The 24,272-nt window shown below is 42.7% G+C and overlaps 2 protein-coding genes across 2 annotated transcripts in view; both read right to left on the minus strand.

The window, feature by feature from the left end:
- The window catches only part of LOC148047759 (vomeronasal type-2 receptor 26-like), a 38,068-nt gene extending 36,773 nt beyond the window's left edge, over positions 1–1,295 (minus strand). Inside the window, exons 1-2 of the mRNA XM_087708137.1 lie at positions 1,138–1,295; positions 32–317 (exon numbers count right to left, since the gene is read on the minus strand). Of these exons, the coding sequence (XP_087564263.1) occupies positions 32–317; positions 1,138–1,295 (444 nt within the window). The remainder of the gene's footprint in view (positions 1–31; positions 318–1,137) is intronic.
- Positions 1,296–4,740: 3,445 nt separating this feature from the next.
- Positions 4,741–20,791, minus strand: LOC148047760 (vomeronasal type-2 receptor 26-like). The gene is made up of 4 exons (XM_087708138.1): positions 20,630–20,791; positions 8,839–8,988; positions 6,070–6,196; positions 4,741–5,642 (listed from the first exon to the last, which is right to left on the minus strand). Exons 1-4 carry the CDS (start codon positions 20,789–20,791, stop codon positions 4,741–4,743), a joined length of 1,341 nt encoding a protein of 446 aa, XP_087564264.1.
- Between the last annotated feature and the right edge of the window lie 3,481 nt (positions 20,792–24,272).

A 24,272-nucleotide genomic window follows, 5' to 3' on the forward strand; every position in this document is an offset into this window, starting at 1 on the left:
AACTTGGAATTAATTCCATTTGCCTTTATACCTGTGGAATTTTATAGATGCTCATGACATTAGATATATGATCAAAGAGTTCAGAATCCATCTCTTCAAGAACTGCCAGCAGATATTTTTGACTTCCACACCTGTAGTTTGGGATGCTCTCTTGTCCTGTAGACAGCATGTCCAGCATGGCCTCATATGTCATTCTTGCACTGAAAAAGTTCTGATAGATGTTGTATCCCAGGGTGATGTTGGGTAAGAGCCAAGGATTCCGGTTGACTTCATGAACAGCCAACAAGAAGGGCAGAATATGGTAGAAAGTGTTCTCACTGCAACGTAAGAAATGCCAACATCATTCTTTTTTTTTGCTGTATATCAACGATTTATGTGATCAACTTAAAAGCAAATGTGTTCTTTTTGCCGATGATATAAAATTATTCAATTCTACAGATAATTATGTTGCTTTTTGCAAGGCGATCTCGACTATGTGTCCGAATGGTCATCTCTTTGACAACTTCAAATTTTGATTAATAAATGCTCTGTGTTTATTGGTAAATATAATCAGAATATCAAGTATAAGCTAGATGGCATTAATCTAGAAGATTACGCTCACTTTGTCAAGGACTTAGGTGTTCTTATCACTCATGATTTATGCTTCAAAGCTCACTGTATCAGCGTTGCTAAAAAAGCATTAAGAGTTGTAAACTTAATTTTGCGAAGCTTTTTTTCTGGAAACCTTGTATTTCTAATTAGAGCTTATAAAACTTAAGCTAGATCAATTATAGAGTTTTGTTCAACTGTTTGGAATCCCCACCATATGTCTTACATCAGTACAACCAAGTGTGTTCAGAAGTACTTCATGAGAAAAGTCTTGCACAATTCTGTACACAATAGAATTCCTTACACTACTAAGCTTGAAATTCTCGCCTTGGATAATTTAGAACTGTGTCACTTGCGGTCAGGCCTAGGTATTGGTATATAAAGGAACTTTTACAAAATCATCATGTTCCCCAGGAACCTTTACTCTAAAGCAAATTGGAATGCGCAATAATGAATTTGCCTTTCTCAAAGTGAGGAATAGGACAAATGAAATCCTTCCTAGAGAAGAAATTGGAGGATGTAAAGTCAATCACTAGAATCCTGGATTACCTTTTCAGTTGGTGGGTTGGAGGCTTGGAGAATGAAAATTGGTACAATCGAGCTCCGATTCCTGACATTATTCCAGTAATCCAGTAGTCTCCTGGATGGTAGTAATGGAACCATTCCTTTTCTTCTATTATCACCTTAAATGGGCATTTCACCAGCATACTGGCACAGGGTATTTGAGACAGAAACTGAAGCAGAAAAAGCTGTATATGCATCAGCAACAACATTTGACATAAACTGTAAGAGATCCTTCCTAGTTCTTTCTTCAGCACAGAGTTAAATCTCAGAGTCTACAGTTACAGGGAAGACAGTGCAGTTTGCCCGCAGATTTGAAAGTTTTATCTGCAATTCCAGATTGCTACAGTATTCACCCAGCTTTACTCCAATCTCTGTTCCTCATGACAGAAGGAGGCTGTTACAAATCAGAGTATCGGGTGCTGTCTATCCCACATTGATTGGCAACTAATTATGGTGGTGGAAATTCCAAAGGGGAATATATAATCATGCTTGTAAAAATTAGAAGGGGAATTGGGAATGAGCATTGTCACAAAAGTGTGAAGTTGGAGAAAACAGTTTTGTTTGACTCAGAAGAACAATACTAATTTGAGAATCGAGAAAGGAACAATTCAGGGAAGTTTGATTGTTTTTAATAGTCTGAAAACTTATTCTTGAGATTCTAAAGCTTCAAATGTGGAAAAACAGTTCAATATTCGTGAACTAGGCAATGAGCTGTTATATTTCCTTCTTATTCTGTCTGATGTGGATGAGGCTATTGCTCTCAATGGTTAGATCAGAGGTGGTATTCAGCCGGTTCAGACTGGTTCAGGCAAACCATTAGTGGTAACCTGCCCACCCCCACCCCCCGCTCTATACCATCCTATTAAGCCACCTTTTTAAGCCATGTGCATGAGCAAAGCGCAGGCATGAAACTTCGCACACATGTGTGGAAGGCACACATGCTCACAAAGAGGGCACGCATAGACGGGGCAAACCAGTGGTAAACCTATGTGACGCCCATCTCTGGGTTAGATACTCCAGAATGGTTAACTCCGGATCATGAGTCCTTCGGGATTGGGCGGCCTATAAATCTAATAAATTAATTAAATTAAATTAAAATAAAATAAATTATTAAATTAAATTAAAATAAATTAAATTAAATTAAATTAAATTAAATTAAATTAAATTAAATTAAATTAAATTAAATTAAATTAAATTAAATTAAATTAAATTAAATTAAATTAAATTAAATTAAATTAAATTAAATTAAATTAAATTAAATTAAATTAAATTAAATTAAATTAAATTAAATAATTAAATTAAATTATTAAATTAAATTAAATTAAATTAAATTAAATTAAATTAAATTAAATTAAATTAAATTAAATTAAATTAAATTAAATTAAATTAAATTAAATTAAATTAAATTAAATTAAATTAAATTAAATTAAATTAAATTAAATTAAATTAAATTATTAAATTAAATTAAATTAAATTATATATTGAACAACCTATTGGAGATTCCTGTTAAACGTCTTGTATTGTTCAAAATGCAGAAGACTATCAGTCTTCATGGCTACAAAGAAAATCTAGTCAAAATTCCCTGGGGATTTAAACTAAAAAATAGCTTGTTACTGACTTCTTCATGATGTGGTGATATTTGCTGTCTCTTTCATAAGTGATCTAATAGGGAACTAAGATATGATGCTATAGCAGTACAATACCAACTTTTCAATCCTGAGAAAGGTCACTCTCTTCTAATTTTCTATTACCCTGTTGTAACTTTTGGTCCATTTTGTCCATTTCCCCCCCTTTGTTCATGTGTTTTTTCCAAGGTACCCACCATACATTTCTTTCTCGTCAGGTAAACAGAATTTCTTCTGGTATCAGCCAATTGAATGTCACATTATATTTAATCAGTTGTGCTGTCAAGAATTGATAGTGTCTCCACAGCTCTCCTCACCTCTCTAACTCTCCTAGGTATTTGTTTTAAAGTCAGAATTTCTCTCCCTTTGTACTCCATAAGCTCATCTCCAGTTCTTTTTTATATTTCATCTCTCAGCATCTTCTTGGTAAACCTCATGTGCCTCTCTTTTGGTAATGTTTGCTTTCTTGCATAGTTCGTATGGATTCTAAATATTTTGTCTATTTCTCATTGTACTTCATGGTTCTTTTTCTGCAATACTCCAGCCAGCAGCTCTATCATCACCTCAACCATCTCAAGACAGATAACTGTCTCTTCTAATTTTCTATTAGCCTGTGGTAGTTTTTGGTCCATTTCGTTTCTCTGTTTTCCTTCAACAGTCAAATTTATAGACTACATTAAATTTATCCACACTGTTACTATTTTAGTACTTTGGAAGTGTTTTTGCAAATTAAAGTTCATAATCCACCAAGGCCTCAAAATCCATCAAGTCACTAAGCTTCTCCCAAAATAATATCTAGATAGATGTATAGTTTCCAAGTTCACCAAGAACATTTCTCTTCTTTTTTCACTTTTCCACATTCAAATTGGTTAATGTCCTCTCTGAATATCACAAGAGTCTTTATGGGGTATTTATAAATATTGCATCAGTAAGCAATATTAATAAATATTAATAGTAAGCATATTCCTAGTAGTCTTTGGTTTTTTTTTAAAAGTTCTTAAAAATAGTTAGTCTTCTAGCTCAGTCTCCATTTTTTTAAGAGTTGTTCTGTTAATTTTTTCTGGATATGTCAATAACTCTGAAAGCTTAGTTGCCGCTACTCTCATTGAGTGAAAATCCTGCTCCACCCCTTTTTGGAGTCCCACTTTCAGAGTTTTCTAATGCTATATCAGGGAAAATTCATTTGCAGAAGATGAGAAAGTTCTCACTTAGTGCAGCCATGTTGCTCTTTGATTTTTATGTTCCTGTCTCTCATGAAGCTGTCACAGCCATGATGACCATCTTCTCTCCAGTTGGCTCCAAGGGGCTTCCCTATGTTCTAACAGGAGAATATCTTAATCAATGCAGTCTTTGGGGCTTCCCCTCTACCTTCGCTATCTCCTCACGAATTAAAGCTGCTCTAATGTTCATGTTTCATATTTTATCTATTCTTAGTATATGGAATGTTATCTATTTCTCTGTTTTTCTCTTTCTTGATCTCTCTCATTTATCTAACTATGAGTGATCTTCCATTATCCAGCCAGAAAAGACCAATCTAATACATACAGCATTTGACATTACATACAGCATTTTAAAACAAAGTCAGAACATCACCCAGAAAATAATATATAACACAAGCAGACCAATCTATGTAGTAACAAAAACACACACCATCATTAGCTATAGTCTTTGATTTAATATAAAACCTTATCAGAACATCTCTGGTAACAGTTTATCTGGCCTGGTTTCAGAAATTTTTATTAATGTCATTGATGATTGTTATGTTTTTCAGATTATGACAATTGAAGGATATGGTTATTTCAAATAGTTTGAGTTGTTTTAACAACTTTTTACTCAATTATTATAATTCAAAATTCATATGGAATGAAGAAAGATAAGAAACAACACGTACAACATTACTTCAAACTATGTGATTTAATGCTGGATGTAAACTGAACAAAAATAAAACCCAATATAAGGAGCCTTAGTGAGTTTTCATCATCAGATGTTCTTTGGTGTTCAGGGCAGGTCTCAGGATTATAATGTAGCATTTGGGGATAAAGATACAGCCCAGTAAACCCAAGCTGGAGGCCAGGATGGAGAAGATCTGCACAGCCACCATATATTTCCCCTTGGTGCTCAGGTAGGTGGGGACAAAGGAGATCCAAACACTGCAAAAAACCAACATGCTGAAGGTGATCAGTTTGGCTTCATTGAAGGTCCCTGGCAACTTTCGAGCCAGAAATGCCACAAAGAAGCAAATGGCAGCCAGGAAACCCATGTAGCCAAGAGCAGAGTAGAACATGGTGACAGACCCTTCATTGCATTGCAGCAGGATCTGTCCTGGTTGGAAATGAAAGTCAGAATCTGGGAATGGGGCAAAGATTGCCAGCCATATGATACAGATGCATACTTGAATACCAGAGCAGGATAAAACAATAGAGTTGGCCAGACTCTTCCCCAGCCATTTCCTCATGACACTGCCTGGCTTCGTGGCCAAAAATGCAACTACCACCATAATCGTCTTTGCCAACAAGGAAGAGACGGCAACTGAGAAAACGAAACTGAAGGTGACTTGCCGAAGAAGGCAAGTCACTTTCTTGGGATTACCAATAAAAAGAAGTGGGGTCAAGAAAGCAAGCAAGAGGGAGATCAGAAGAATGTAGGTGAGGTCCCAGTTGTTAGCTTTGACTATGGGAGTTTCTCGGTATTTAATGAAGATTCCCAGAATAAAGGCAGTGGTTAGGGTCAAAGCAATAGCAAAGAAAGCCAGAATGAGTCCCAACAATTCTTCAAAGGATAAGAAGCTTATAGTTTTGGGGACACACTGATCTCGCTTCTTATTGGAATACTGGTTATCTTGACACTTTTCACAATATGCTGCATCTGGAAAAAATTAGTTATCATGTATCTGTTTCTGCAACTGTAGCAGCGTGAAAATCACAACAGAAATAAATTACTTCATTTTCAAGGAATAAAATAATATTTCTGCCCAGGGATATTCATATGAAACAACATTAGCTAATAGAATCAACACTCTTTTGAAAGGCTGAAGATGAATGTTATTATCAGCTCTCCAAACTTTTTTCCTAAAACCAAGCAATCAATAGATATCAGCAATCTTTCATTATTTATTTTAATGCTCACATCATCATCCAAATTTGCTGATAGTGCCCAATGTTTGAAAAGTTTGTGGATTCCTTCAAGAAATGTAATGTTTATCTTTCATCTTGATCAAATACGCCCAAAAAGCAATAGAGAATTTTGGTTAAATCCTGATTTTTTTTGTTATTTTTGGAACTACCTACTGTACCTTCTTGCCCAGAGTATGTTCCTTCCATACACAGAAAACAGTCGTAGCAGCAAACTGGTGCACCTTCCCTCACAAACTTGGCATAACCTGGGGAGCAACTTTCTGTACATCTTGAATAAGGCACCATCTAAAAATAAATAGAAAGATTATTTCAGGGCTATGTATGAATTAGAAGGGTTTACTGAAATCAACTGCTTCCAGAAGCCCAGGAGCACATTTAGCAAAATCAGTCAAGAAGTAGTGGCGTGAACTTTAATTACTCTACTTGCAAGAGGCAAATGAAAGGCCATTCTCTTTCTCTATCAATCTCCATTGTAGATCCCAAAAGAGATTTTCTGCCTTATTCTTTCTTCCAAAGGAATGTAGCTCCATTGAAAAAAATGTTTCTTCTTAGGGCATGTATGAGAATTCATCAATGATTTATATATATGTATATGTATATTTATATATATATATGTGTGTGTGTGTGTGTGTACGTATACGTGTGTGTGTGTGTGTGTGTGTGTATGTATTTTCTAACTCAATTTGGTCTTTGGGGTTTCTTAGGATGGTGGATATTTTTCGGTTTGTGCAGAATGCTGTCATGATGTTATGTTTGTGGAGGATTTTGCTGATTCTGTCTGTGGTGGCTTTTATGTATGGGAGGAGGGCTTTTCCATTTTCTTGTTCTCAGTCCTGGATTTTAGTGAGGGTTTCTTTTTGGATTAGGTTGGTAATCCTATTTCTTTGGAATCCATTGGATGTCAGTACGTTAGTGAGAGTGTGTAGTTCGGTTTTTAGGTGTTGTTCATTGAGTTAGAAAATCAAGGAGTATATGAAATCCCATGCACCACCTGCACCACCACATACATCGGACAAACCAACAGAAGAATAAGTGCACGCATTGAAGAACACAAGAACGCAATCAGAAAAGAGGAACCAACTTCTTCCCTGGTCCAACACCTTAAAGCCACAGGACATAATATTGACTTTAAAAAGATCAGAACTATTGCCAAAGCTGAACATTTTAACAACAGAATAATCAGAGAAGCCATCGAGATAGAAAAACGCCCACACAGCATGAACAAACGAGACAATACCTCCCACCTACCAGCCATTTGGAAACCCGCCCTTATTGACAAATGAGTCCCTTACACGAGGAATGACACCAGACCCACACTCACAATAGCCACAAGAGGCCAGACCGCAACTACACCATTAGCCACTTTAAACCCCTCCAATCCTTACATGGAGCACAAACCCCCAACCAATCAGAACACACCTCCACCCAATCAGAACACAGCCAAGCTCCCACCCAATCAGCTCAAACCCCCACTGGCAGTTAAAAGGAAGAAACAGCTGAGATCTGACATTACTCCTGGAAGCACGAAGCTGAGCAAACAAGCCTGAAGTTGACGAATGAGACTTCGTCGAAACATCGCCAAGACACTTTCAATTTTATGTGGTAGAAAACCCGAATAACCAAATATATATATTCATTCTTCATCTTTGCTTTCTCAGGAAACCTCCAACATCTAACTTTCTCTATAGTCCCTATCTTTTTCTCGTACAACTGACCATTTTATCATTATATGTAAATGAGAGGTGGTATTCAGCTGGTTCAGACCGGTACCTGGAACGGTACCTGGTGCTCTCAGCAAGCACCAGTATACCCGTACTGGAGCATACTGGTCGCATCCCACCACTGGTGTTCACGCAAAGTGCTAGCATGCAAGGCCAGGCGCATGCATGGAAGGGGGCGCCCAAGAAGCAAGTGGACACGTGTATGGCAAATTGGTAGTAACAAAATGTGAAACCTATCACTGATGTAAATGACTTTTTTAGCTGCCCTTATTTCCCTCATCACATTCTTAATGATATTTTCTCTCGGGCAATTTAGTGGACTAAAGCTTTCATATTCTGGATTGTCTCCCAGACAAATTATCTTTGTTTTCCCTTGAAGACATTTCGTTTCTCAGTTTCAGAAGCTTCTTCAGTTCTGACTGAATGGTGGAGTATGGAAAGATTTATATTCTTTGCAGTCATCTGGTCGTTAGCAGTCTTTTCCAGTCAGAACTGAAGAAGCTTATTGGAAGAGAAGTGAAACATCTTCAAGGGAAAGTAAAGTCCATGTGCCTTTTGAAAAAGCACATTTGGCACAACCATGACCTGGATGACTCAGAATCTGAATAGACATTCTGGATTTTCTTTTACTGAAAACAAGATGAGTTGATGTCCTATAAATAATAGAAATATATTCCAGTTTAATAATGTACATTGCAAATCCCTCAATACAATGCAGCAAGTTCCAGTGTGTGATAGATTATTGTAAAACTTAGGCATAGCAACTAAGTCAGCCAATGGGAGCTTAAATAGATCTGAGTCTGTGCAAACAATTGGAAACAGAAACTTAAGTAAGAAGTCAGGGAATGGCTTAGCACTGTTAAGCAGTCTGGTGCTCTGTGAAGTAAACTATCAGTCTGTCTGGGCTTCTCTGCTGATATGAAACTAACTGCTTGTGTTTGCCTGTAATTCTCCTGCCTTGTGTTTACTTGGAAGAACCACCTGTTGGTCTTGTACATTTATTCGTCTATTCTTATGTCTATAAAGAAGTTAATGAATCCAGCTGAATCCAGTTGTCTGTGTGGGCTTTAGATAAATAGATAGTGTGCAAGATGAATGGAAGAGCAAAATCCAAGCAGCCTCAACTACATTGTTAAATAATGTTGGCCATTGGATGGTGCTTTGATTGACAGAAATCTTCACTTCCAAGGAGGCTTGTCTTTCTACATTCCCAATTTTCACCCCTATATCTGATTTGTTCAAAAGTGATGTCCACTGCATGATATCAAAGTCACCAACAGGAACTCCATTTTCTTCCAAAGAAATCCCATCTCTGGAAATATTGTGATGTTGGAAGTTTCTCAGGAACCTATGAAGCTGCAGAAACATAGAAAACAACATGACAATTTGACAATTTGAGACTTTATTTAATGTTTTTCTTGCTATTATTCTGGAATGGAGGTTCTCTGAATAATTCAACCTCTGAGTTAAGCATATTACACAAAATTGTCGGCTATAACATCTCACCTGTCAATGACTTCCTCAGCTTGAACCTCAATAATACACAGAGAAGCAATCGATACAAACTCAAGGAAAACAGCTCCAAACTAAATTGCAGAAACTACGACTTCAGCAACAGAGTGGTCTTCGTTGTTATATCCTCAAACCTTCACAGCTTCCACCTTAAACTGTCTAATGTGGACCTCACCTCATTCCAAAAATTGTCCATAAAGTTTGGGTGCATAAGCACACCAGCCTGCCTACCATCCCTGTCCTACTGTCCCCATTTACTTGTATTCATTTCTTTCATTCATATCCATGTTGAGATCTATATCTGCTATCTTGTACAGGTTTGACAATAAAAAAGAATGAATGAATAAATAAAAATGAATAATAAATTAAACACTCTTGAAAACATGGAATAGATAATGCCACCATCAAGTGGCTTTGTAACTGGCTGACAAATTACATTCAACATGTAGTCCTCTGGGGAACCTCTTCCACTTGGAGGGAAGTAAGCAATGGGGTACCCCAAACTTCCATTTTAGGCCCAGCACTCTTCAATATCTTCAAAAAAGATCTAGGCGAGGGAATTGAAGGGGAACTCATCAAATATGCATACAATACTAAACTGGCAGGAATAGACAACACCCCAGAAGACAAGCTCAAGATCCAAAAAGAATAATATAAAAATAACATATTGAAATATTGAATAATTAAATAATGGAAGATTATAACTTAACATAAATATGTGTATTATTATTAGAACTATATAGGTTTTTGAAATTATAACAAATATGATAATCAATATTCTATTGGTAGTAAAAGAAACGATACCCAGAACATGATTATTGGCATAAAAATAACGTATTGAAATATCGAATAACTAAATAATGAAAGATTACAAAATATGTGTATTATTACCAAAACTATATAAGATTGCCAACTGTAGTAACTATGATGAATATTATTTTATTTGTACCAAAACGTAAGACACTCAGGTGCCACACTGTTCAAACATTGATATGTTTGTAATAAATTAAAACATAAAAAACATGGGGGGAAAATTAGAGTCAGTTTAATGTCAGGGTTCCAAGTAATATGTCCATATTACAAGACTCTGAGGCAAGCAGGTTCCTCAAATCAGTTTTATTGGACATATCATATCAGCATATAGACTGGTGAAAACTGACTCTAAATGCTCATGCAGTTTTCACCTAATTAAAAGTAAAAGTTTTCATCTCCTTTCCAAACAATCAGTCACATGGTCCAATCAAGGTGTCATCTGGTTGCCTGGTAACTAGACTCATCCTCCCTCCAGCCATTGGTGGGAATGTCCTTGGTTCCAATGAGAAAATATCTTGTTTTGGCTACAAACCCCCACCTATATCCAGCCCTCCCTGATATCCCTCGACTCAAGTGTATTTCGTATTCGTATTTATTATAATTTATAGGCCGCCCTTTTCCCTGAGGGGACTCAGGGCGGCTTACAAAACGCGGGAAAGGGGGTACAAGACAAAAAACATAAGACAATACATAATTTTAAAAATGGAGCACAACATTCATTCATCATTCGGGAGGGGACAAACTAGATTTTTTATCCCCAGGCCTGACGGGATAGCCAGATCTTGAGGGCCGTGCGGAAGGCCTGGGCTGTGGTGAGGGTGCGAATCTCCACGGGGAGATTGTTCCATAGCGTCGGAGCTGCAACTGAGAAGGCTCTCCTCCGCGTAGTCGCCAGTCGGCACTGACTGGCGGATGGAATTCGGAGGAGGCCTACCCTGTGCGATCTGATGGGACGCAGGGAGGTAATTGGCAGAAGGCGGTCTCTCAAATAGCCAGATCCACTACCATGGAGCGCTTTGTAAGTGGTAAGTAGGACCTTGAAGTGCACCCGGAGACCAACAGGTAGCCAGCGCAGCTCGCGGAGGATCGGTGTTATGTGGGCGAACCGTGGTGCGCCCACGATCACTCGCGCGGCCGCATTCTGGACTAGCTGAAGTCGCCGGATGCTCTTCAAGGGCAGCCCCATGTAGAGCACGTTGCAGTATTCCAGCCTAGAGATCACAAGGGCTCGAGTGACTGTTGTGAGGGCCTCCCGGTTCAGGTAGGGCCGCAACTGGCGCATCAGGCGAACCTGAGCAAATGCCCCCCTGGTCACAGCTGACAAATGATGGTCGAAACTCAGCTGTGGGTCCAGGAGGACTCCCAAGTTGCGGACCCTGTCTGAGGGGTGTAAATTTTGTCCCCCCAGCCTGATTGATGGAACATTAGCCAAATTTTTGGGAGGAAAACACAACAGCCACTCGGTCTTTTCCGGGTTGAGTACCAGTTTGTTAGCTCTCATCCAGTCTTTAACAGCCTCAAGGCCCCGGTTCATCACTTCCACCGCTTCATTGAGTTGGCACGGGGCGGACAGATACAACTGTGTATCGTCCGCATATTGGTGGTATTTTATCCCGTGCCTTCGAATGATCTCGCCCAGCGGTTTCATGTATATGTTAAATAGTAGGGGGGATAAGACCGAACCCTGCGGCACACCACAAGTAAGGGGCCTTGGGGACGATCTCTGCCCCCCCACCAACACCGACTGCGACCTGTCCGAGAGGTAGGAGGAGAACCACTGCAAAACAGTGCCGCCCACCCCCACCTCCCGCAGTCGTCGCAGAAGGATACCATGGTCGATGGTATCGAAAGCCGCTGAGAGGTCAAGGAGAACCAGGATGGAGGCATAGCCTCCATCTCTGGCTCTCCAGAGATCATCGGTCAATGCGACCAAAGCGGTTTCTGTGCTGTAGCCGGGCCTGAAGCCAGACTGGAAGGGGTCAAGATAGTTAGCTTCCTCCAAGGTACGCTGAAGCTGGAAGGCCACCACCTTCTCAACAACCTTCCCCACAAAGGGGAGGTTGGAGACTGGACGATAGTTGTTAAGAATTGCTGGATCCAAAGACGGTTTCTTCAGGAGGGGTCTCACCACCGCCGCCTTCAGCGCGGTGGGGAGATGCCCCTCCCGAAGAGAGGTGGTAACAACCGCCTGGATCCAGCCTCGTGTCACCTCACTGCTGTTGGCAACCAGCCAGGAGGGACACGGGTCCAGTATACAGGTGGAGGCACTCACAGCTCGCATAGCCTTGTCCACATCCCCGGAGGCAACATCCTGAAACTCAACCCAGAGATGGTCTGCCAGATCATTCCCCTGTGTCTCGGCTGGATCTGCAAGAGTGGAGTCCAGGTCCGATCGAAGCCGAGCAACTTTGTCCGCCAAGAACTGTACATACTCCTCAGCCTTACCCTGCAAGGGGTTCTCCGTCTCCCTCCTATTTAGGAGGGAGCGGGTTATCCTGAACAGGGCGGCTGGGCGGGACTCGGCGGACGCTACCAAGGAGGCAATGTATGATCTTTTGGCTGTTCTTAGAGCCCGAATATACTCCTTGGTGCAAGCTGTCAACAGTGCCCGGCTCGACTCGGACCTATCAGACCTCCACAGGTGCTCTAGGCGTCTCCTCCGGCGCTTTATCTCACGGAGCTCCTCGGTGAACCAAGGAGACCTCCGTGGGCCGCTGACCCGGAGGGGCCGTAGTGGCGCAATCCGGTTCAGAGACTTCGATGCTGCCGAGTGCCAGGCAGCAGCAAGAGTCTCCACCGAACTGTGGGCGAGAGTATCTGGAATAACCCCAAGCTCCGTCTGGAACCTTACTGGGTCCATAAGTCGCCTGGGGCGGAACCACCTGGTCGGTTCCTCCTCCCTACGGTGGGGGTTTGGCCTCCGGAAGTCTAGCCTCAGTAGGCAGTGGTCTGACCACGACAGGGGAATGATCTCATTTCCCCTCAGACCAAGATCATAACTCCACTGCTCCGAAAGAAATACGAGGTCGAGCGTGTGACCCGCTGAGTGAGTTGGGCCTCGAATTACTTGGGTCAAGCCCATGGCTGTCATGGAAGCCATGAACTCCTGCGCTCCATCAGAGTGTTCACCGAGCGAAGGCAAATTGAAGTCCCCCAGAACCATAAGCCTAGGGAACTCAACTGCCAGCTCGGCTACTGACTCGAGGAGCGAGGGGAGGGCTGCTGCAACGCAGTTGGGAGGCAGGTACGTAAGCAGCAAACCCACTTGACCCTTGAGGTCCAGCGTCACCAGTAGGGACTCACACCCGACAAGCTCCGGAGCAGGGATCCTACGAGGTACTAAAGACTCCCGGATTACAATAGCCACACCGCCACCCCTTCCCTGAGCTCTCGGCTGATGAAGCACCTGAAACCCGTCTGGGCACATCTCTACGAGGGGGACTCCTCCTTCTGTGCCCAGCCAGGTCTCAGTAATACATGCCAGGTCTGCGCCCTCGTCTGTTATCAAGTCCCGGACGAGGGGAGCCTTGTGAACAACAGACCTGGCATTTAGCGACAGCAGCCTGAGATCAGGGTCCTGACTACTCGCGCCATCTGACCTTGGAGTGGGATTTGTAGGGCCGGAAGGAGGGATCTCTGTGATGTAGCGAACCCTCCTTCCCCGATGATGGCCAGCCCTAAAGTCCCCGCCATATCTGCCTCTCCCTGTTATGACCGCAATGCTCCGACCCTCTCCCGTGGATGTAGTCCCCCCAACCACCCCGGTGGCCCCCGCAAATCCCACCAGGTCCTCCGAATCATACATACTCATTCACTCACTCAAACAATCCCCACGTAATAATTAAGAACACAAAAAATACAACAGTAATAATAATAAAAAGTGGGATCATTCATTCAATCTCATACATACTCCTAACATATCCCAAACACAGTAAGAAGGAAAAAAATAAAAAGAAAAAGGAAGAAAAAGAAATAGAATTGCGCATTGATTATGTTGTTAAAAAGCGAGTCCAGATAGAGCCAAATGGCCTTCCATAATTAAAGTAATTAAAATAGGTGTTGTGTTTAGCGTCCAGTTATAGTCCGGAGAAGGTATGCGGGGGGGTAGATCGTATTCCCCTCTTCTATTGGCCTGGATAAGTCCAAAGAGTTCGGAATAAATAGAGGGGATAGGAGGTCGTCTTCCACCTGTGCTGCTCCGAATAGAGTTCCCAGGATAATAGTGGTGGGTGATGTTGCTGATGGTACTCAAAGTCAAATAAGGCTGAGCTAGCAGGTCTGGAACCAGATGAAACTGAGATAGCAGGACCAAAGGCAGATGGAACTTAGCTAGCAAGCCTGGGTAACCAACCACCACAATCAGATGTGGCTGGAGGTTAAAAACCCACCATAGGGGGGCGCCAGATGGTACGTGGAAGACACAAGGCAGAGCCCCACCGAAGCAAAGGGAGGCAGGAAGTGAAATGCGTCCAGGGAGCCACCTGCCTGGGCAGGGATAAAGAAGGGAGGAGGCAATACTGGGAGGGAAGTAAGGCTGGATGGAGAAAGGGGCCATCCGGAGGGGCTGGTGCAGCGTTGGGGGAAACCACCCATCCACTATGCTCAGTCCCCCCACTGCTCCGATACGTTCTCTCTCCCTCCTAGATGATGATGATCTCACACAGCCCCAATGAGGCAGTTCAGTAAGCCTGGTAGAAAAAGTTCGATAAGCCAGGTAGAAAAGCCAGGCAGGGAGGCCAAAGGCCACCACCGTTGCAGCCGGCGTGATGTTATTCCTCCCACCGCCAAATAATACAAACAGCTCACGGAGCCCAAAACCCCAAAGTTGTAGAGCCCGGGGGCATCCAGAAACGGCGACCCCTGCACGGGGCTGGGCTGATCCTGAAAATTCTCTCTCCTTCCAAGGCGGCAATAGTCCTATAAAACCCCAGTACTGTGGCTCAATAGTCCAAAATAAGTTGCCTGGAGCGGAAAACGCTGACTCGACGCCGCCCCCCCCACTGTCGGATAACGCGGGCGGCTCGCAGTTCACAGACCTTCGAGATCGAGCTATCCAGGGTCGCTCAAAAATGGCGACCCCCGCAAAGGTTTGGGCTCCTCGAGTCCCCTGGATTCCGGACATCCCCGGAGCCTTCTTCGGGCGCATAAGTTTCGGGATTTCAGATGTTTTTTTTCAGCGTTTGCTTTCCTTATCGTCTGGAGCAAAACGCCTGGGCGCCATCTTCCGTTCTCGCACAGTGTGGCAACACTGAACCTTCAAAATGGCCTCAGTCAGGCCAGCTTCAGGGTTGACACTCCCTCTCAAATACCACAAATTGAGCAACTGCTCTTTGGAATATCTCACCTCTTTCTACATGTAACTTAATACTGCAGAATTGGAAGTGGAGAGTCAATAGAACCTCAAAGGAGAAGACTTACCTGCCATGGCTGTACAATCTGGGGTGATTGATGGTATCCATCCCGCATTCTCTTCTTACTCCATTGGGAGGAAGAGGCAGGACCCAGGACCCAGGCCACAACTTGAATTATTTGGGAAATACTGGAGGAATCCTGAGACAGGATTCTTGCAATCACATCATGGGGTGGGAATTCCCAGTTGTCTTTTTCTCTGCATTTTTTCCAAACTTTCTTAGAGAAAAGAGGACTCGAATAGGAACATTGGAATGCTTCCTTTCCATACAATGTGCCCATAGAGGAATAAGAATTTAAGTCATAATACTGAGCCCTTCTCTTTGTCTGGATGAGGAAGGAAAACAAAGCATACTTATTTTGGAGATCAACCAAGTGGACAAAAAAACCTACACTTAAACCTGTCAAAGTTGTTGCAATCCACACCCTTCCCACAAGGGATGTATTGGTCATATCAATTGCTTGTATTATTACTGCTAACATTCCTGAGGCCTGAAAATCCAGTTGGCATACTATAATTTTTATTTGACTCTTGATAAGAGAATAGAACATTTTCCTTTTTTCTTGCATGACAGTTTCTCCAGCACTTGTCTGCATATTTGCTTCTGGGACGGTTCCTGAGAGGACAATGCAAATCCCATTTTTAAGAGAGAGAACTTCCAAACGTCTCTTGAATTTTTCTCCTTTTTCATTGTCCTGAGAAAGGAGGCCGATCCATGTCCATTGGAAATGCAGGAGGAGCTGGACAATGGCTGAGTAAGGAGGTTCTTGGTTTGGGGTCAACCGATATGAAAAAGGCAAATGATGATTTTGCTCAGCCATCTGGTTGATGACACTGTAGTTGATCTAAAGATAAAAGAGAAGGCATTGGTAGTTTGTGCCAGTTTTAATGATAAAAGTCAGATGGTAAATCTAAGTGCCTTTCCCCATGGCTGAGAGAAGTTTCAAACAATAACTGGATGAATTTTGCTAGTTCCCTTGATGTCCTATCCTGTTGCTTTGTATGCTCCCTTTGAAACCAGGGAGCTCTGAATTATCTGTGGGGAAGGTTCATGGGTGCTCCTCATAGAGAACACCCTCCTGGTCACATTATAATGCACCCATCTACTCAGCCCATTAGTCAATCAGAATAGAGCTAGGGAGTCTTCTAGGCAAGCAGGAGACCTTAGACCAGGGACATCATGCTCAAGACCTGGATCAGGCCTGTAGGGTACTTAGATCTGTCCCGTGGGGCTGCCCTGAAAATATCCCACAGTGCCTCTGCCAGTAAAATGGGAGCTGGAGCATCCTCCCCCCGATCTCTGTTTTCACTGGTAGAGGGTTGCAGGAGGCTGTCTCAGCTGAAAATGGAGCTTGGGAGCCCATTCTGCTGGCAGAGCTTTTGGGCTACCATATACGCCCCCTGATTGCTCACTTTTTGTCACTAGAGTGGTATCATCTGCATATCTGAGGGTGTTGATATTTCTCCCAACAATCTTAATTCCAACTTGTGATTCATCTAGCCCCACCTTTCTCATGATGTGTTCCAGTGTTGGGTTTCAATTTATTTTATTACTGGTTCACTTGTACATGCACATATGTGCTCGCACATGAGGCTTCTGAGCATGCGAAGAAGTGTCTGGGCAGGTAGGCAGAGCTTCCTGCAAGTGCCACCACCAATTCACCCCATTTGAGGCGAACTGACAAAAATTCACCTCTGCTGTGTTCTGCATATAAGTTAAATTGGCAGGGCAACAGTATACAGCCTTGCCTAATTCCTTTCTTAATTTTGAACCAATCAGTGGTTCCGAGTCCAGTTCTCACTGTTGCTTCTTGACTCACATATTGGTTTCTCAAGAGACCAATAAGATGGTCTGGTACTCCCATCTCTTTAAGAACTTGCCACAATTTGGCGTGATCCACACACTCAAAGACTTTAGCATAATCAATGAAGCAGAAGTAGATGCTTTTCTGGAACTCCCAGGCTTTCTCTATGATCCAGCTTATATTGGCAATTTGATCTCGAGTTCCTCTGCCTCTTTGAAATCCTGCCGACACTTCTGGTAGTTCTCGGTCCACACACTGCTGGAGCCTAGCTTGTAGGATTTTGATCATAACTTTGCTAGCATGAACATTGAACATCATCTGCCATTGCGGTTCTTTGGAATTGGAATGTAAACTGACTTTTTCCAATTCTTTGGCCACCGTTGAGTTTTCCAAATTTGCTGGCAAATTGTGTGTAGCACTTCTATTGCATCATCCTTTAGGATTTTGAATAGCTCAGGTGGAATACTATCACCTCCACTAGCTTTGTTGTTTCTCACAATTCCTAAGACCCATTTGACTTCACAATCCAGAATGTCCGGCTTGAGGTTAGTGATCACCCCATCGTGGTTATCAGGGATGTTAAGTTCATTCTTTTATAGTTCTGCTGTGTAATTTTGCCACCTCTTCTTAACCTCTTCTGCCTCTGTTAAGTCTCTGCCATTTTGGTCCTTTATCATACCCATCTTTGCATGAAACATCCCCTTCATATCTCCAATTTTCTTAAAAAGTTCTCTGGTCCTAAATATTCTATTGTTTTCTTCTATTTCTTTCCTCTCTTCATTTAAGAAGGCATTCTTATCTCTTCTAGCTATTTTCTGGAATTCTGCATTCAGTTGGGTGTATCTTCCTCTTTCTCCCTTGTCTTTCACTTCCCTTCTTTCTTCAGCTATTTGTAAAGCTTCCTCAGACAGCCATTTTGCTTTCTTGCATTTCTTTTTCTTTGGGAAGGTTTTAGTTGCTATCTCTTGTACAATGTTGTGAAGGAATCAGATATAATTCCTTAAATCTATTTGTCACTTCTACTGTATGTTCATCAGGTATATGATTTAGTTCATACCTACATGGCTTAGTGTTTTTCCCTGTCTTCTTCATTTTAAGCCTAAATTTTGTAACTAGAAGCTCATGATCTGAGCCACAGTAAGCTCCCAGTCTTATGTTTAATGACTGTATAGCGCTTCTCCATCTTTGGCTGCAGAGCACATAATCAAACTGATTTCTGTGTTGACCATCTCGTGATGACCATGTGTAGAGTCATCTCTTGGGTTGTTGGAAAATAGTGTTGGTAGCCTGTGCCCTGCTTCATTTTGTACTCCAAGGCCAAACTTACCTGTTATTCCAGTTATCTTTTGACTTCCTACTTTAGCATTCCAACTCCACATGATGATAAGGAAATCATTTTGGTGTTATTTGTCAGCGTTCCAAGTATCATGTAGAATTAAATCAGAGTCCAAGGCAAAACTCCTTAAAGTTCCAATTTAATAAATCAGACATCTTGGCATTATGCTATGAAATCCCAATTCTGGAAATTACATCAGAATCCCACCCAGTTAAAAGTTCATGAACTTTTCCCACACCCATAATCCATCACATGGTCCAATCTTCTTCTTCCACACTAACACCCACTCCCAGCTGCTTCCGGTCAGGTGCAAAAGTGCAGAGACAAAATATGACCTTGAGCTTCTAGAAAGGAATTTTTTATTTTAAAAACAACACATTCTACCCCTTGCTATTCCCCCACCCCCCTTAATGAGAGTGTAGCAGGCCAAGGATTCTTAAAGGAACTGCTGCAGGCCTGACAGGCGGCCTCTCTTCAAAAAAGAACCAGTATCTGAAAAAGAAATTAAAATAAAGATTACTCTATATAACTAACCACCCCTGCTTCCCCCAGGGGGACCCTTTGGCTTATCAGGGAACTTCTCATGGAATTGTTTCACTAATTTATCCACTTTTAAATCCCAACTCTTCACCCATGTAGCTTCAGACAAAGGGTACCCCTTCCAATGCACGAAATGTTGTAGGCGACCTCTATACTTCCTGGAATCTAAGATTTTTTTCACTTCATAATGTGTTTCCCCATCTACCATTACAGGAGGAGGGGGAGCTTGGGTGGATGGCCTTATGCTAGATCCCATTACAGGTTTTAACAAGCTACAATGGAATACTTGGTAAATTTTCCCTAGAATTCTGGGTAGGGCTGAGTCGAACTGTAACTGGGTTAATTATCTTTTCTATTGGGAAAGGACCTAGAAATTTTGGACCCAAATTCTTGCTAGGCATCCTCAATTTTATGTATTTTGTAGATAAAAAAACCTTTGTCTCCCACCCGAAAGGGGGTTTGGAGGGAGCAATGTTTATCAGCTTGCTTCTTGTAGGCTTCTGCCGCATCTGTTAGAGCCTTCTTCGTATTTTCCCATCCCTTCTTCAGTGTGTCCATCCATTCATTCAGAGACATGGAGGAGGGAGGTTCTTTAGGCAGCTCAGGCATGGGAACGAATTCCATGCCACTGGTAATCTGGAAAGGAGTTAATCCAGTACTGCTGTGGACCGCATTGTTGTATGCCACTTCGGCGAAGGGTAGCAAGTCTGACCAGTTGTCTTGCTGATAGTCCACATAACACTGGAGGTATTGTTCCACCATCGCATTGACCCTCTCCGCTGCCCCATTTGTGCTGGTATGAAATGCTGAGCTGAGTCCCTGTGTGGACCCAATGGATCTAAGGAACTCTCTCCAGAACTTGGCAGTGAACTGAACTCCGCGATCTGAAATGATTCTTTTTTGGCACCTCGTGCAGGCGTTAAATGTGTTTCACAAACATTTTCAATAATTTCTTTGCAGATGGCAGCCCTGAGCAAGCGATGAAATGCGCTTGCTTGGAAAACAAATCAATAACTGTCCAGATTACTCTATTACAGCTCCTGTCTGGAAGCTGGATGATGAAATCCATGGCAATCTCTTCCCATGGTCGGCTGGGGTTGGCCACTCATTGTAGTAGTCCAGGGGGCTTTCCCGGCCAGGTCTTCATCGTGGCACAAGTAGCACAGCTTTTGACATATTCCTCCACCTCCGATTTCATCTTTGGCCACAAAAATTGACGCCTGGTAAGGTGGAGCGTTTTTAGGAATCCGAAGTGGCCTCCTAGTTTTGCATCATGACTCCGCTGTAGCACTTGCACCCTCATCCCTGCAGGAACGTACAGCTTGGACCCCTTCCAGGCTAAGCCATTGTTCACCATTAGGATGTCCTTGTTGTTGTTGAACCATGGGTCCCTTTAGAGATCTGCTTTCAGCTCGGTCATCAGCTTATCTTGGCTTCGAGTGGTGACGAGTTGCTTTTTGGTGAGAGGGAGATATGATGGGGTGGACAACTTCTTCCTTCTTACTGTCATATTGCGGTTTAGCCACATGGTTCAACATATCCTTCATGAGGGGGAGGGGATAGGTGTTTTTTTTTACATACTGCATTCAAGGCTCGCAGATCTACACAGAGGCGAACTCCGCCATCTTTCTTTTCTCTGAAGAGCACTGGGGCCTCTACTTTCGACTTTGCTGGTTCAATAAACCCCCTTTTTAAATTGGTGTCGATGTACTTCCTCAATTCAGTCATCTCCTTGGGAGTCATAGAGTACATTTTTGGCTTTGGTAAGGCTACCCCAGGTTTGAAGTCTATTGCACAATCTGTGGGATGGTGAGGTGGAAGGTAGTTTCCGTCTTCCTCACTGAACACCTCCACCAAGTCCCAGTAGGTCTTTGGGACTCGTTGGATCCCCAGAGGTTTGGTGTCTGCTGCGGGGGCTGCAGGTTCCGGATGGTTTGGGCTGTTGGTTCTAATCGTTCCTGGGTGGCCTTTAGGCTCCAAGGGGGATAACGGCCCAAAATCAATGATCAATTTTCAACACCGTCCTCCCACTTTATAGTAGGTGTCCACTTGTCCAGCCATGCAAGTCCCAAGATAATTGACTCCTGCATTCTAGGAGCCACGATGAATCTGAGAAACTCATAGTGGCAGTCTATCATCACCTTTACTAATTCGGTGATCTTTGTGGCCGGAGCGCCCCCAATTAGGGTTCCATCTACTTGCACAAACCGGATAGTGTGGGTTAGGTGTCTTGTGCGTATACCTAGCTACTCCACTATTGACATGCTGATTAAGAATCTAGTGCAGCCAGTGTCTATGATCGCCCCAACTTCCCCTTCCACCCCCGTTCTTGGCACTTGGAGTTTGGATTTTATCATAAAGGAGAGAATAGATGCACTCACCATTGGGTCGTCTTCGGCATTTTCAGCCTCCTCCTCCTCCTCCTCTGAGGTGCCAGGAGCTTCTCCAATAGCAGGGCTCTCTGCCTCCATTGATTGCTGTAGTAAATGGCTCTTTTCTGATGGCTTTCTGGGTTTTTTCTTCATTGCGCTGGCATGTGGTTGGTGCTGTTGTGGAACAGAAGCCAGAGTCATGCATTCTGTTGCTTTGTGGCCGATCTGACTGCATCAGTAACACTTTATAAAGGCCCCACAAGGGGTTGGTGGAGGCCTTTCAGCTCACTGCCTCTGAGTATGGTGGGCCAGAGGTTTTTCGGCAGGGGTCCCGGTACTCGGCTTTCAATAGGTGTTAATCTCATGGTCTAGTATGATTGCAGTGGTGTACTAATCTTGGAGACGTTCTGGGATCCCACTTACGGCACAAGCTTCTTTCAGTTTGGGATCTAAGGCTTTTTTGAATATGTAGACCAAGAGTCTTTCTGGCCAGTAGCGTAGTCTCCCAGCTATTCTCCGGAACTCCCAGACTAATTCCTTCATGGGATGACCAGCCTGTTGCAATTCCTGGATCTGGTCTTCAGCATCCACATTTTGGGCCACATCGCTAAATCTGGTGTGCATCAGTTGGATGAACCCAGTTATATCATGTAGCTCAGGAGCCACTTCCTCGTGGAGCTCTGCTATCCATTGTGCAGCCTCCTTTTCATTCATTCCCTCTGCCATTTCTTGGATCAACTCTCAATCAGATGGGTATTGTGGGCCCACTTGATCGATGTTCGCCCATACCCGATTCAGGAAATAAGCCAGCTTATCTGGGGTCCCGTCGAATGCTGCTCAAAACCGTGGGGGTGTGGGAGGAGGGGGCACTGGTGGTTGAACAGGGGCAGCCTGTTGGTCTGCTGCTGGGGGTGGTAAACCCTCTGCTGGGCCACACCCATCGGTTGGGCAAAAGCCTGTGGAGGCATTGCTAGGGAGGCTGGACCCAGTGGCGGTCCCATTCCCTGGGTTTGCCCAGGGGCAGTTATCTGGAAAGGCACCATCTGCTGGGAGAGGGCAGGCATCCATTGACATTGAGCCCTTCCATGACCCGGGAAGACCCTTGATTTGCTTGATTCATGGGTTTGGAGCCACCCCTTTTTAGCTGGGGGTTGGTGAATGTGTTCCAGGCTCCTTTCTGCTGGCTGGATTGACCTCCCCTATTTGGAGGGGGGTCTGGTTGCCCTCCAGAAGGAGGGATAGGTGCTGATATGACTGATCTTGGCATTACCCCAGCAGCAAGGGTGTGGGTTGATTCATTAGTTGTGTGAAAGGAGCCAAGATCTCCACTCCACTGCGTAGCAAATTCTCTGCTAGGAAAGGAGAATGTAGGTGGTGCCAGATTCCACTTAGGTTGTCCTGAAGACAGGAGGGGGTTTATTTCACTCACGTTTAGTCATAGGAATTGGTCTGGAAGGCCCATTAGAGAATGACTGCATGAGGGTGGCTCGGATCTCCATTGATCCCATAGTACAAAATGCACCAATTTCAAGCTCTACAGCATACCGTTTCGGCAGTGCCGGTAACTAAAACAGCTGAGGCACAGAAATCCAATGTGCTGTGTGAATCAGCTGAGCTGAAAAATGCAAAATTTAGGACAAAATAGGATGGGGGCAGGTGGTGTGGACAACTGATCACAGGAACTACATAACTACATATGTATGTACACACACACACACACACACACTTCACATACTTTGTGAGTTTAAAATCTTTCAGCTCTTCTAATATTTACTCTCTGACTTTCAAATTATTTGGAGAAATTTATTTTGGAGAAATATGTACAAGTGATGCCTTCAAGACAAATCTGAACAATTTACAACTTGGAATTAATTCCATTTGCCTTTATACCTGTGGAATTTTGTAGATGCTCATGACATTAGATATATGATCAAAGAGTTCGGAATCCATCTCTTCAAGAACTGCCAGAAGATTCTTTTGTCTTCCACAACTATAGTTTGGGACGTTCTCCTGTCCTGTAGACAGCACATCCAGCATGGCCTCATATGTCATTCTTGCACTGAAAAAGGTCTGATAGATGTTGTATCCCAGGGTGATGTTGGGTAAGAGCCAGGGATTCCGGTTGATTTCATGAACAGCCAAGAAGAAGGGCAGATTGTAGTTGAAGTTGTGGTTGTCACTGCAACGTAAGAAATTTCATCATCTTTTTTTTTTTTTTTGCTTTATATCAACAATGTATGTTACCAACTTAAAAGCAATTGTGTTCTTTTTTGCCAATGACATAAAATTATTCAATTCTACAGATAATTCTGTTGTTTTGCAAAGTGATTTCGACTATGTGTCTGAATGGTCATCTATTTGGCAACTTTAAATTGCGATTAATAAATGCTCTGTCTTACATATTGGTAAATGTAATCAGAATGTCAAGTATAAGCTAGGTGGCATTGATCTATCACAATATATTCACTATATCAAAGACCTAGGTGTATTTATCACTGATGACTTATGCTCCAAAGCTCACTATAACAGCATTGCTAAAAAAAGAGTTAAGAGTTGTAAACTTAATTTTGCCAAGCTTTTTTTCTGGAAACATTGTATTGTTATTAGAGCTTATAAAATTTAAGTTAGACCAATTTTAGAGTATTGTGCAACTGTTTGGAAACCCCACCATATATCTGACATCAGTGCAATCAAGCGGGTTCAGAAGTACTTTGCGAGAAAAGTCTTGCACACTTCTGTTTTAATCGCAATGATATGCGTGCAAACAACCGCTTTAAACTCCATGTAAATCATTCTAAACTTGAATGTAAAAAATACGATTTCTGTAATAGAATTGTCGAAGTCTGGCATGC

The sequence above is a fragment of the Thamnophis sirtalis genome, unplaced genomic scaffold (genome assembly GCF_051295495.1).
Source record: "Thamnophis sirtalis isolate CommonGarterSnake01/CBP01778 unplaced genomic scaffold, rThaSir2_p1.2 scaffold_3, whole genome shotgun sequence".
In the NCBI taxonomy this organism is placed as follows: Eukaryota; Metazoa; Chordata; class Lepidosauria; order Squamata; family Natricidae; genus Thamnophis; species Thamnophis sirtalis.

What these genes read in the sequence shown, in the direction of transcription:
- LOC148047760 (XM_087708138.1), bottom strand. Translation starts at nt 20,791, where the DNA reads ATGACTCCCAAGGAGATGACTGAATTGAGGAAGTACATCGACACCAAT. An exon ending in TAGGGGTGAAAATTGGGAAT is followed by an intron (nt 6,197 to 8,838) that starts GTAGAAAGACAA and finishes ATTTATTTTTAG; the next exon opens with ATGGTGCCTTATTCAAGATG. An exon ending in AACATACTCTGGGCAAGAAG is followed by an intron (nt 5,643 to 6,069) that starts GTACAGTAGGTA and finishes AATTTTTTCCAG; the next exon opens with ATGCAGCATATTGTGAAAAG.